This window comes from Drosophila sulfurigaster, chromosome 2R (genome assembly GCF_023558435.1).
Source record: "Drosophila sulfurigaster albostrigata strain 15112-1811.04 chromosome 2R, ASM2355843v2, whole genome shotgun sequence".
NCBI classification, from domain to species: Eukaryota; Metazoa; Arthropoda; class Insecta; order Diptera; family Drosophilidae; genus Drosophila; species Drosophila sulfurigaster.
The window spans coordinates 32,017,341-32,030,239 of NC_084882.1; the positions used below are offsets into that span (position 1 = coordinate 32,017,341).

Genomic DNA, 12,899 nt, shown 5'->3' on the forward strand with positions numbered 1-12,899 from the left:
TATTTATAGAGCAGCATTTGCTGAATTTGCAGTGATTTGTGCCATTTAAGTTCTGTACTTTGATTTGTAGAATAAAATATATGCTGACATATGGTGAATTTAGTTTCGCTTATGTGTGCGCATTTATTTAAACGCACCAGCTGTGCGCGCGTAATGTTATCGATAGCAAACGATAACCAGCGAAGCCAAACAGCTGTTCTTACGCGATTTACCAACACTCTCAACATAAAAATTCACTACGCTACGCGAAGTTGCTCCAGCAAGCAACACAGAGAGAGAGTTTCGGTTTCTTTGAATCAAAAATAAACAAATTATAATTACAAGGCATTAGTGCAAGCAGTGATAAGGTGCAAATGCTAACAAAATGGGCAATCAATTGGTTGGCATTGCACCCTCGCAGATCTATGCAGTGGAACACTACTTTTCAGGCCAGTTTGGCAATGAAATCATTTTCGACTTAAAGTGAGTACACACAATTAACAAACAGCTGGTTACGCCTTACGCTTTATATATATATGTATGTACAATATATTTTTATCTACAATACATCATTCCCACCCCCTATACTTACAGTATGGGCAGCACGCGATTCTTTAAAGTTGCCAAAGCCAAAACAGAGGAAGGTTTAATTGTGGTCAAAGTGTTTGTCAAACATGATCCCACTCTACCGCTGGAGGATCACAAGGAACGCCTGGAGAGCATCAAGAAAACCTTAACGCTTGCCAATGCGGTCAACTGTTTGCCTTTTCAACGAGTGGAGGTTTGTCTATCAAAATATCTATAATTTATGCTCATTACTCATTATCTTTATTTGACAGCTGATCGATAAGGCAGCCTACATAATGCGAGAGTATGTAAAGCACAGTCTTTACGATCGTGTCTCCACTCGACCATTTCTTACGGTGCTGGAGAAGAAGTGGATTACCTTTCAAATACTGTGTGCTCTGAACCAGTGTCACAAGCAAAAGATCTGCCATGGTGATATTAAGCTGGAGAACATTTTAATCACTTCTTGGAATTGGATTTTGTTGTCCGATTTTGCTTCATTCAAGCCAACTTATCTGCCCGAAGATAATCCAGCTGATTACACATATTTCTTTGATACAAGTCGACGACGCACTTGTTATATTGCTCCTGAGCGTTTTGTTAAGACTTTGTCCGCCGAGGATGATCCCAACAATGGCAACATGTCGGTGATTCACTCTGATTCAATTATTCGTGTGCCGCCTTCGTATGCGGGTAACACTTTGCTGCCTGCCATGGACATCTTTTCGGCTGGGTAAGTATTTATGTTATATATTCGTTTCATTGAGAATAATATAAAATCTACGTAATTTGTTTACGGCTTTTATAAACACTGATTAAAGTTTGTGTGTTTACTTTATTTAATAATATTCTTGTTTATTTTCCAGTTGCGCCTTGCTTGAGCTCTGGACTGAGGGCACAGCTCCTTTTGAGCTGTCCCAACTGCTCGCTTATAGAGCTGGTGATCGCGAACTGGTGAAGAAGCATCTGGCTGGCATTGAGAACGAACGTTTGCGTAATTTGCTTGCCTCCATGATTGACATTAATTCGCTGAACCGCAAGAGTGCCGAGGATTATTTGGATCAGGAGCGAGGCAAACTATTCCCGGAATATTTCTACTCATTTCTGCAGTCTTACTTGCAAATGTTCTCATCGACGCCCATCATGTCGCCCGATGACAAGATACAATGTCTGCACAAGGACATTGGTCACTGCATCAAGGTGCTGACACAAGCCGAGGATTTGACGCCCAGTGAGGATGACGAGGACCAGCAGACTCAAGAGAAAAAGGATCCAAAGCGATGTGAACGTTTGCCGCCTGAGCAGGATGGCTTGATACTAATCATCACAGTGGTCACTTCGTGCACTCGAGGACTGAAACAGTCCAACACAAAAATAGCAGCACTGCAACTGCTGCAAAAACTATCCAAGTACACCACATCCGAGACCATATTGGATCGCATATTGCCCTACATTGTAAGCTATATATTTTAATGGAAGTATAACGTATTTATTAATTATTTCTTTCCAATTTGCGTAGCTCAATTTGGCGGAGAACTCACCAGCCAAGGTTCAAGTACAGGCGATTGAAACCTTGACTGCCTGTCTTAGCATGGTGAAGGACATTCCTCGCAGCGATGCCAACGTTTTTCCCGAATACATACTGCCTTACATCACGGATTTGGCCAGCGATTCAAGCGCTGTCATTGTGCGCGTGGCTTTTGCCCGCAATATTGCTGCGCTAGCCAAGAGCGCTGTTTACTTTCTGGAGGAGACGCAGCGTAATGCACCCAACGATATGCCCACACCACGTTACGAGGCGGAGCTGAATGCGCTGCACGATATTGTGCGGCAGGCGGTGCTTAGTTTGCTCACCGACACGCAGCCCATTGTCAAGCAGACGCTGATGGAGTCGGGCATCTGCGATCTGTGCGCATTCTTTGGCAAGGAGAAGGCCAACGATGTGATACTATCACACATTATGACTTTCCTCAATGATGAGGATAAGAATCTGCGAGGTGCTTTCTACGATAACATCGCTGGCGTTGCAGGCTACGTGGGTTGGCAGGCGTCGGATATATTGGTGCCACTGCTACAGCAAGGATTCTCGGATCGCGAAGAGTTTGTCATCGCTAAAGCCATCAGAGCTGTAACCATACTCATTGAGTTGGGTCACATACGCAAGCCAACTGTGACGGAGATTGTCAAGGAGACCGCCTGCTATTTGTGCCATCCTAATTTATGGATACGTCATGAGATTTGTGGCATGATTGCGACCACGGCGCGCAATCTGAGCGCCATTGATGTACAGTGCAAGATTATGCCCGCCATTGGCATGTATTTGAAGGCGCCACTTATTCAAGTGGAGAAGCCGCACATACTGCTCGATTGCCTACAGCCACCTATTCCCAGGCAGATCTTCGACAGCGTGCTGCGCTTCTCAGACATTCATCCCTTCTATGGCGCTCTAGATGAACGTGTGCGTCAACGCATGGCTGCACGAGACGGCGCTCAGCCGCAGTACGAGGACATGGGACAAACTCTGCGCAATGTAAGTGCTTTGGCGATTTTGGTTGTTCCAAGCGAACCACTCACATTTCCAAAACACTACAGCTTTTCAGACGCCTCACCTCGGAGGGATTGACGGACGCGATTGAGCTGCAATTGCTGGAGATGAGTCCGTTTATCATTTCGCAAAAGCATAAGACTATGCAAGATCTGGATGATCCGGCATCAGGAAATGGACGCATTGTGGTCAGTCGCAAACATGTGGCCTGTCATGAATATCCACTGGCGGACAAGGTCAACAAGTTGCCGCTGGACAATCGTAAGAAAATTGAAATTAGACTTTTAAATGGAAATATCAAATATGGACTATTTTAGGTGCCAGCGATGCCCATGTTCCCACTTTGGTGTCGCCCGCTTCGGATGCAGCCGTCACGCCCCACATTGTGCTAGCTGCTGGTTCCTCTGGCAGTCCCGCCTCCGGAGTCATGATGCTGGGCGTACCGACGACAACAGTGAGCACAGCCACCTCGCTGGGCGAATATACGATGCCGGATCGCAATTATTCACTCGAACGTTCGTCCGAGTGCTGCAAGGATCTGGAATCACTGACGTTGAAGATCAAGCGGCGCTATAATGTGCTCGCTTTGTCGCAGCGTTGCAACTACGACAAGCTGGTGACGCCGTATCCGTCCAATTGGCGTATGAATGGCACGCTTGTGGCGCATCTTCACGAGCATTCCGAATCGGTAATTAAACTGGCGCCACTCCGCCCTGATGGATCGTTGTTTGCTAGCGGCAGCATCGATGGCACCGTCAGACTGTGGGACTGCAGTAAACTCAATGGCAATCAGGGCATCAACAAGTCCCGTCAAGTGTATTCAGCGTTGACGCCGATCTATGCGCTGGCTGCTTGTGATGCAGGACAATCATTGGCAGTGGGTGGCAAGGATGGAAGTCTACTCATTATGCGCATTGATCGCAACTCCACCAAGATGACGCTGCAGCAGGCATTGGATCAGAAGTAATTGAATCGAGTATATCCCTAATTGAGCTACATTTATTAATTACACTTCTTGTTTTACAGTGAACATAACGATGGACCCGTTGTGGACATGCATGCCTATGATCAGGCGGCGCAGAGCGTCATTGTCTATGCCACGCTCTATGGCGGCATTGTCGCCTGGGACACGCGCATGCAACACAGCGCCTGGCGGTTGCAGAATGAGCTGCGGCATGGCGTCATTACCACCATTTGTGCGGATCCCACGGGATCTTGGCTGGCCACTGGTACCAGCGGTGGCAAACACATCTGCTGGGATCTGCGCTTCCGACTGCCCATCACTGAGATTAAGCATCCCGCCGACTCGTGGATTCGCAAAGTCGCTTGTCATCCCACAGAGCCATCTTATTTGATCTCGGCCTCGCAGTCCAACAACGAGGTGTCCGTCTGGAACATTGAGACGGGCCAACGGCAGACAGTGCTCTGGGCTAGCCCGGCACCAGTTTTGACCAACACCAGTCTCAATGATCCGGCGACATCTTGTGGCATTCTGAGTGGCGTCGTCGATGGCTCGCCATTCATATTGACAGGCAGTTCAGATCAGCGTATTCGCTACTGGGATCTGGGTGCGCCAAAGAACTCTTCGCTTAAGGTGCCAGCTACCAATGATAATTTGACAAATCTGACCTTTAACTATAGGTATGGAAATGAGTTAGCTTTACTGTCCTGAATTATCACTAACTTATTTGTGAATTTTCGCAGCTCTCGGTTAATTGATGGCAGCCAGGTAATTGAGGAGCAAATCATTCCGAAAAACAGTGCCGGCGATTCACAGCAGATGCGCTCATCTATAGAGGAAAGTCCCCGATCTGGACCGGATATGCCCAAAGCCACCCACCATGATGCTATAACCGATCTGCTGATGTGTAAGGATAAGGGACAAATTTATATAGCGTCGGCATCGCGCGACGGCGTCATCAAGCTTTGGAAATAGACTATAATTGAATACATTTTATCTGTGATTAGTCAAATTAAATATTCATAACCTTCATAGCCACATACAACATTTGTGTTTTATTTTATGTTTACATTTTGCTGTACGTTAATTTCAAATTCACTGTTGCATTACAGTGCATCGGCAATTTCCTTGTGCCCAGCATTGCCAGATTGCTAACAGCTTGAAATTGTCCCTAGCTGGGGACAACGCGCCAAGCGATCTCAACGTGGTGGCAACTTCAAATGCCTATTTGTCGAGGTGACAACCCTGCGTTTAAAGAAGCGACGCCGCAGCCAACTTCACATTTTGTTGGAAACTGCAGCTGGCGCTGTTTTTCGCTTTTGTATCTTTGCAAGCGCCGTTAGGAGCAGAGCGGCCTAGCGTCTTACGTGAAAAAGTTAAATTTGTGAAGAGATTAGAAACAAGACATTGAAAAATTACAGACTGTCTCAAACCAAAATAGTTTCGCTCACAAATTAAACAACAACTCAAGTAACTAGCAACAAGCAGCAGCAAACTAAAAAACGGATAAGAAACATAAAGAACGCGCACGCAGTCGCTGTGAATAGCAGGACGACAACGCGAGGGTCGCAAAGCAACCACAACAACAACAACTGGAACGGAACTACGACAACAACAATTACAACCAACACAATTCAAAATGGCGCCCACCAAAGGTACCACTCGCACTGCTGCAGCAAATAACCAAGCTATACTATCCATTGCGGGCGGCTTGCGGGCCAAAGGGCTGACGACGCGTCGCGCAGCCGCCGCCAATCATAATATTGATGCAAATGTGGAGAATATGCAGACGCGCGGTAAACGCAAGGCCGACAACAGCCCCATAAAGAATGATAAGATCAAGCGTTCCGCGCTCGGCAATTTGACCAATAATGTTAAGGTAATGACGCTGCATCCCAACGACGACGATGCCAAGCAGCAGCAGCCCAAGAAGCCGACGGCACGACAACTGCAGGCGCTCGTGGATGCGAAGAATAATGACAAACTTAGTGTATTGGCGCCAGCTAATGGCCCCATTGTGATTAAAGCGCCATCTACCGCTAATTTGCAGCCAGCTGATCTTGTGCCCATTGTGCTATCAACATCACAATTGACAAAAACAGCACTAGCTGCTGCAGCAGCAGCAGCTGGAGTAACAACGACTACAAACAAAATAATGACGCGCGCTGCATCCAAATTGGATGATCATCAGGTTGATCCCGCTGAACAGCTGGAGAAGTATCATCGCCTGCTAGACAAGTGGGAGGAGGCCAGCAAACGTCGCATTCCCCATGCAGCCCCTATGCCCGTGCTGCCAGTACAAGCCAAACAACAGCATCAGCAGCAGGAACAACAGAAGCAGCAACAACAGCCAAAGTTGCCCGCTCCGCCGCCGCCAACAAATGCTGTGAAGCCGACGCGTCGCATCTCGAATGATTTCAATAAGACTGAGGAAAGCTTGTATATGTCCGCCTTGGAGGATGTGTCCAGCTGCGAATCGATGCGCCTGTCTGGCAACTTTGAGGCAGTGCGTCGTCGTTCTGCCAAATTGCAGCAACAACAAAAGACTGAACAACAACAGCTAACCAACAAATCGCCCACTGAGGAGGCGGTGCTCAAGGCCTCGGCTGCTGCGGCTATGGTGGCCATTCAAGCCCCGGTGCCGGAGGATGTGGAGGACTTTGATCGCAAGAACTGGGATGATCCATTCCAGGTGTCGCACTATGCCATGGACATCTTCAACTATTTGAAGCTGCGCGAACCCGAATTTCTCATTGAGGATTATATGCCAAAGCAGATACATTTGACGGCCTGGATGCGCACCCTGCTCGTCGATTGGATGGTTGAGGTGCAGGAGACATTCGAGCTGAATCATGAGACATTGTATCTGGCTGTGAAGATCGTGGATTTGTATTTGTGCCGCCAAGTTATCAACAAGGAGAAACTGCAGCTTCTGGGCGCCGCTGCCTTTTTTATTGCCTGCAAATACGACGAGCGTCAACCGCCGCTGATCGAGGACTTTTTGTACATTTGCGACAATGCGTACAATCATGATGAACTGGTGCGCATGGAGATGGAAACGTTGCGCATCATCGACTATGATCTCGGCATTCCGTTGTCGTATCGCTTCTTGCGTCGCTACGCTCGCTGTGCCAAGGTGCCGATGCCCACTTTGACTCTGGCTCGCTACATTCTGGAGTTGTCGCTGATGGATTATGCCACCGTTAGCTTCAGTGATTCGCAGATGGCGTGCGCTGCTCTTTTCATGGCCTTGAGGATGCATGGCGGCGAGGCCAATCTTGAGGCGGAGACTTGGACGCCAACATTGGTCTATTACACGGGCTATGAGTTGGCTCAGTTTGCGGAATTGGTGCCGGTGTTAAATGCAGGACTGCATCGCAAGCCGCGCACCACCATCAAGACGATACGGAACAAGTATTCGCACAAGATATTCCATGAGGTGGCCCGTGTTCCGCTGCTCAGCAATGCGCAGATGTTTCAAAACAATCTCGATCTGAATACGTCTCTCTGATCAAGATCGCGAGCAAATTAGCCAAATTCATATATGAAAAACTAAAAGAAAACCACAAAAAAATACAAATGATGAGCTAAAAAAATGTTACGCTTCACTTAGACATTTAAGATACTTAAATTTTCCACTTAAAACCCATCTTTGGACACACATAATCATAATCATAATCCTCCCCAAAACCCAGAACAAAACTAACTAAACTGTTCATCATTACCATGGACTAATTTCATTTTTATTTGTATTTAACGATTTAATTTTATTTTATTTCGCATTATGTTTGACTTTATTCATTGAAAAATTTCCTGTTTATTTTTTTCATGCAATTCAATCATTTATGTTTATTGTTTACGCTTTTAAACACATTCATCTCCCCCCATCCAACTCCATCATTGAACAACTGTCAATCTTAAGTTACCACGCATACACATATACATATACATATATATAAATATATTTTTGATTAAATGTAATGCTAATTTATAATCTGAACAACTAAACATTTAATAAAACTAACGTATATATACTTTAAGCAATTGCAACAACGCCAACAAAACGGACAACAACCAAAGCTGACTTGGATTAAACGATACGATGAGACACTAACCCCAAAAGCAAAAGAAACAAACGAAAATGAAAAGTATTGCTAACTAACAACAAATGAGCCATAGCCGCCATATATTATTATTATGTATGTCATTGTTGTAGTTATGTTATTGTTAAACCATTTCCCATTATGTATTTGTCGCATTTGTCTTAACTACTATATTAACTGCATATTTATTATGTAGTGTAGTTTGTATTTATGTTTGTACTCGATGTGTGTGTGTTTGTTTTAACAGCCAGTCAAGAGAATCAATCAATAAACAATTGTCTCCCAAAAAATTCGAAAGATGTTCATCTCTTCCAACTCGCTGCTCCAGAACTCCAGAACTCCAGGTGAGTCTCTATTTAGTTCGAGTTATGTGTTCTATATGTGTTGTTAATCTATATTATTTACTTGCAGCTCCTTTGTTTAGAATTTTTTGGCGCGATCCTTCGAGCACACATTTTTAGCGCCAAATTATGTCTTGGATTGTGCGTGGCAGGCTGCATCGCAAGACGTCGTTCCGTTCCAATCCCGTTGTCGTAATCGTCTTTGTCCAACAAATCACATACATAACCAACTGATTGCTGTTGCAGTTGAAGCCCGGCAAAAAAAAAAGGTCTGTCTGTCTGCTTGTCTGTCGCTGCCTTGACGTTGATTTTCTACCACCTTTCCTTGCTGCTTTGTCGGGGTCCCCCGTCCTCGCAGTCCTCGCAGTCCCTTCAGTTCTTTATTTCGGCTGCCTGGCTGCAACCAGGTAGTTTCCTTATTCATTGTGAAATGTGCATGTTACTCTTGTTTTCCGGTTGGCAAGGTAGGGTGTCTTATACATACAGATACACACTTAGGTATATGTACCCTACCTTACCTTACCTTTCCTATGTATTTCAATAGGACAATGAAACACAAAGTTGTCGTCGTCGTCTTCGCTGTCTTCTTCAAGGTGCAGCGCCGGCTACATTGCTAATTACTTTCAGTTTGTATTTTTGGGCGTGAAGAAATCAAGTTTATTGTGGAGACAGGAGACAGGAGACAGGAGCAGCAGCAGCTGCCGCTGCTCGAGCGGGTAAGCTTACACCTAACTTATGACCATAAAAATAGCATAACTTTTGCAGCTTCTCGTTTTCAGTAACCTGGCCTATTGTAGGCACCATTATAGCCGCCTCCATATCCGCTGCCATAGCCCTGCCTATTGTGATTGTTGAGCACCTCGAAGGGTCCTGTGTGCACACCGTCTTCCTTGTACTCGGTGTTCATCTTAAAGCTGCGATCATAATGATCTTGTGGCTGATATTGTTGTTGATGCTGGTAGCTGGTGGGTGCACCTTGTGGATGCGTCACAACCGGAATGTTGCCGGGCCAGCCCTGTTGTCCGGGGTAGCCGGGATATGCTGGATATTGTGGCAAGTAAACGCCGGGATAGCCATAGCCGGGATAAACTGCTTGTGGTTGACCAAAGGTACCCGGATAGCCAGACACTGGTGGCTGTGGTAGCGCTGCATAGCCAGGCACTCCTTGAGTTGGATAACCTGGCACTGGCAGTGCGGGATAGATGCTTGCCACTGGCTGCCGCGGACGAGTTCCGCCAACAACCGGTGTAGGTAGATCAGACACGGGATTCGGCTGCACAACTCCTAGAGTGCCAAGACCATTGCCGCCGTTTTCGTGAGCAGACGGCTGATCAATGTCAGTCGAGATGTAGCCGACGCTTGGCTGTTGATACGGTTGTTGTGCGACATCTGGATAGAGTTGCGAATTGAGATGGGCGCGTGCATGATGACGATTGCTGTTGATGTCGCCACTGAAGGTGGAGGCCAAATTGAATTGAGTCTTGTTGTCCTCGCTGCTCTCGTCGCGCGAATATTGCGATGATCCCTGGGTCAGGCCAATGACCATCAGCGACAGCAGCAAGTAAATGAATTTGCAGTGCATGTTGGATGAGCGCAATTGAAACTGGACCTTCAATAGCTGAAACTGCGTGTATTTAAATGTAGCAAACGAGGCGTCTGCTACGCGGGGTTATCATTGAGGTCGCATTCATTGAGTAATGAAAAACAACAGAGATGCTCGCTAATTTTCGAAACCGAGCAATCCAAAGAACTGCTGTTCTTCAGCCCCAAAAAAGAACTTTGTAGAACTTTAGATTAAGATCGCTTAGGCTGTCAACAAACCTTGGTTCAGTTCTTCCAGGAATTCCAATTTCTGCGACCTTGTTGCGATTACGTACTATACGGAGAGTCTGTTTACCTCCACAAATACTTAGTATAAGACGCAGTTATCAGTTGTCGATCGCATGCTATATAAGCATGCAGTAGAATCAAGACGATTCATAGTCAAACAATTAACTAAGTGAAGCAAAGATGCAGCTCGTCATTGGAATACCTTTCTTACTTTTGTTGCTTGGCGTCGAGGGCAAACCCACATTCGACAGGATAGCAGAGGTGCTGCTGGATGAACTCACTGATGGACCACACTACGACCAGTCTTACAGACAACCGGTGCATCATCATCCGCATTCGTATCCAATGCATCCACCACATCCAGGCGGACCTCTAATACAGGAAGGTTACGATCATGGCTACGATTATTACTATGGCGGTGGCAGTTCGCATGGCTATGGCGGCGGCATCGTTGCCCAACCAGGGACCTATGTGCAACCAGGGTCTTATGTTCAGCTACCTCCGTATACTCAGCCGCCTCCTCATGGCTACTATCAGTCACCAACCAAGGGCTACTATGCACAGCCACAACCGAGCTACAATCGTCCTCCTCCGCCGACAAATGGCTACTCACAGGGTTATGCAGGTCATGCCGCAGTGGGAGGCTACAAGCAACATGGCTACTAATCTCGGTCAGGCATCGTCGAGATCATGACACATTATATTATTCTTAAGCTATATAGTATGTGTATGTACATAATTTATTAAACAAATGCCCTTCTCTCTTGTATTTAATGATTTGTTTATTGAACCTGTTTTTTTTTGTTTTTGCTGTGATTCGAGTATGTTCACTTTATTCAGTTTATTCACTCCGAAGAGAGCAAAACAATGCCAAATCATGGGTTTATTCTCTGTATGAATATTTATAATTGTTAAATCTACAAAATATACAGCTACAGTGAGCGCTCGAAACAAAGAACTGATGGAATTCCCAAACTGTTCTCTATGTTCACTTAGCGGCCAACATATGCTTCCAGCTGAGGTCGTTAAGCGAGGTAGAGAGAGGTTAACAAATCACTTTTAAAATTTATTTTAAATTATTTTTTCACAATTTTTTGTAATATTTAATATTTTTTATATTTCATTGCACATAGGAAACTTCACTTTAGTCTTTCATAAGAATACAATCACTATTTAAGAGTAATCACTGTACTAATTTGCTGTTCACTCTTGCGCATCGACTATTCAATTTTCAGAGGCTATACTGTAATTATTAAATCTACAAAATATACAGCTATCTAGACAGATTATTAAGTATATAGTATAACGATCTCTGCGCTTAACGTCTTCGCACATCGATGAGCTCTGTTGGGGTTTCCACAACAGGAGAGTGCACATATTGCTGTGAGCTAGGGAAGATAATGTCTCGCTGCCTGGAGTCTTCGATGTTATGGGAATATGGCGTGGCAACGGGCGCTGGAGTAGGTTGAGGAGTTGGAACTAGAGGCGGGCGATTGGTGCCTATGATCAGAGTATTGCCTTGATTCGCTGGCGGCACAGGCGATATAATAATGGGTGGACGATTGGTGCCAGTGATCAGTGTGTCGGATGTGGATTGTGTGGGTTCGGGTTGAGCAGGCGGGGGGTGTTGTAGAAGGCATCTGCATGGGCAGATTAGTCTTGCCTGGATCAGTTGCACCATTGCCATCGTTATTAGGCGGGTAGATGGGATTCTGCGGATTGCTGTTGTCCCAGCCAGGTTGTTGTGGATTAACTCCTGGTTGCTGTGGATTCGTGTTATCTCCCCAGCCAGGTTGTTGCTGACTTCCATCGTTTCCCCAGCCAGGTTGTTGCTGATTTCCATCATTTCCCCATCCAGGCTGCCTTCTATCGTCATTTCCCCATCCTGGCTGTCTTCGATCGTCATTTCCCCAACCCGGTTGTGGATTACGTCTATCATCCCAACCTGACGGTGGTGGTGGTGGTGGTCTGCCTCCATTACCCCAGCCGGGTTGATTTCCATTTCCCCCAGCCAGGTTGATAAGGTCTGTTGTTGCCCCATCCAGGAGGCGTGGGTTCACCGCCCCAGTTAGCGCCTCCCCAGCCGGGATTATTGTTGTTGCCTTGAGTCTTCCAGTTTCCCCAGCCAGCTTGTTGTCTGTTCCAGCCCCATGGATTAGACGACGGTGGCGGTGGAGGCGGCGGTGGTGGACGACCTCCCGGTCTTGGTCCGCCACGACGATGTCCGATGTAATTGTTGTAGAATGAATTTCCAGCTGGCTGCTGTTGCCATTGATTCAACCCGAAACCGAAGCCCAGCTGAGGCACTTGCGCAATGGAAGTGACACCGCCGGCAGAAGCCACTGCACTACCCGCTGAGGCCGATGACGTTGCAATTGAAAATTGGGCCGAGCACGTGCGGATGAGGAATAAGTAGAGAAGACACGCCACGAAGGTCGAGCTCAACATTTCGTTTGATATTCGCGTCATGTTCGCGCCGAATTGAATGGAAATATTATTATTTGAGCATCGCCCAAGCGACAAGAGCTGCGAATTCTGACTGAGGGGAGTGTGATTTTGGATGCGCAGCTATA

The 12,899-nt window shown here is 46.3% G+C and overlaps 5 protein-coding genes across 5 annotated transcripts; 3 read left to right on the forward strand and 2 right to left on the reverse strand.

Annotated features, from left to right (window-relative positions):
- The first annotated feature begins 92 nt into the window (after positions 1 to 92).
- On the forward strand, positions 93 to 5,086 carry LOC133838692 (phosphoinositide 3-kinase regulatory subunit 4). The gene is made up of 9 exons (XM_062269877.1): positions 93 to 462; positions 574 to 760; positions 819 to 1,279; positions 1,413 to 2,001; positions 2,066 to 3,076; positions 3,139 to 3,352; positions 3,409 to 4,054; positions 4,118 to 4,732; positions 4,796 to 5,086. The coding sequence occupies exons 1-9, from the start codon at positions 365 to 367 to the stop codon at positions 5,025 to 5,027; spliced, it is 4,053 nt and encodes a 1,350-aa protein (XP_062125861.1). The 5' UTR covers positions 93 to 364; the 3' UTR covers positions 5,028 to 5,086.
- Positions 5,087 to 5,367: 281 nt separating this feature from the next.
- On the forward strand, positions 5,368 to 8,092 carry LOC133838694 (G2/mitotic-specific cyclin-B3). Its single transcript, XM_062269880.1, has one exon. The coding sequence runs from the start codon at positions 5,692 to 5,694 to the stop codon at positions 7,561 to 7,563; it is 1,872 nt and encodes a 623-aa protein (XP_062125864.1). The 5' UTR covers positions 5,368 to 5,691; the 3' UTR covers positions 7,564 to 8,092.
- Positions 8,093 to 9,174: 1,082 nt separating this feature from the next.
- Positions 9,175 to 10,118, reverse strand: LOC133838699 (calcium-binding protein P). Its single transcript, XM_062269886.1, has one exon. It carries the CDS (start codon positions 10,076 to 10,078, stop codon positions 9,272 to 9,274), a length of 807 nt encoding a protein of 268 aa, XP_062125870.1. The 5' UTR covers positions 10,079 to 10,118; the 3' UTR covers positions 9,175 to 9,271.
- Positions 10,119 to 10,460: 342 nt separating this feature from the next.
- Positions 10,461 to 11,095, forward strand: LOC133838700 (lysyl oxidase homolog 1). Its single transcript, XM_062269887.1, has one exon. It carries the CDS (start codon positions 10,507 to 10,509, stop codon positions 10,990 to 10,992), a length of 486 nt encoding a protein of 161 aa, XP_062125871.1. The 5' UTR covers positions 10,461 to 10,506; the 3' UTR covers positions 10,993 to 11,095.
- A 1,208-nt stretch (positions 11,096 to 12,303) lies between these two features.
- On the reverse strand, positions 12,304 to 12,795 carry LOC133836811 (uncharacterized). Its single transcript, XM_062267397.1, has one exon. It carries the CDS (start codon positions 12,793 to 12,795, stop codon positions 12,304 to 12,306), a length of 492 nt encoding a protein of 163 aa, XP_062123381.1.
- Positions 12,796 to 12,899: the final 104 nt, after the last annotated feature.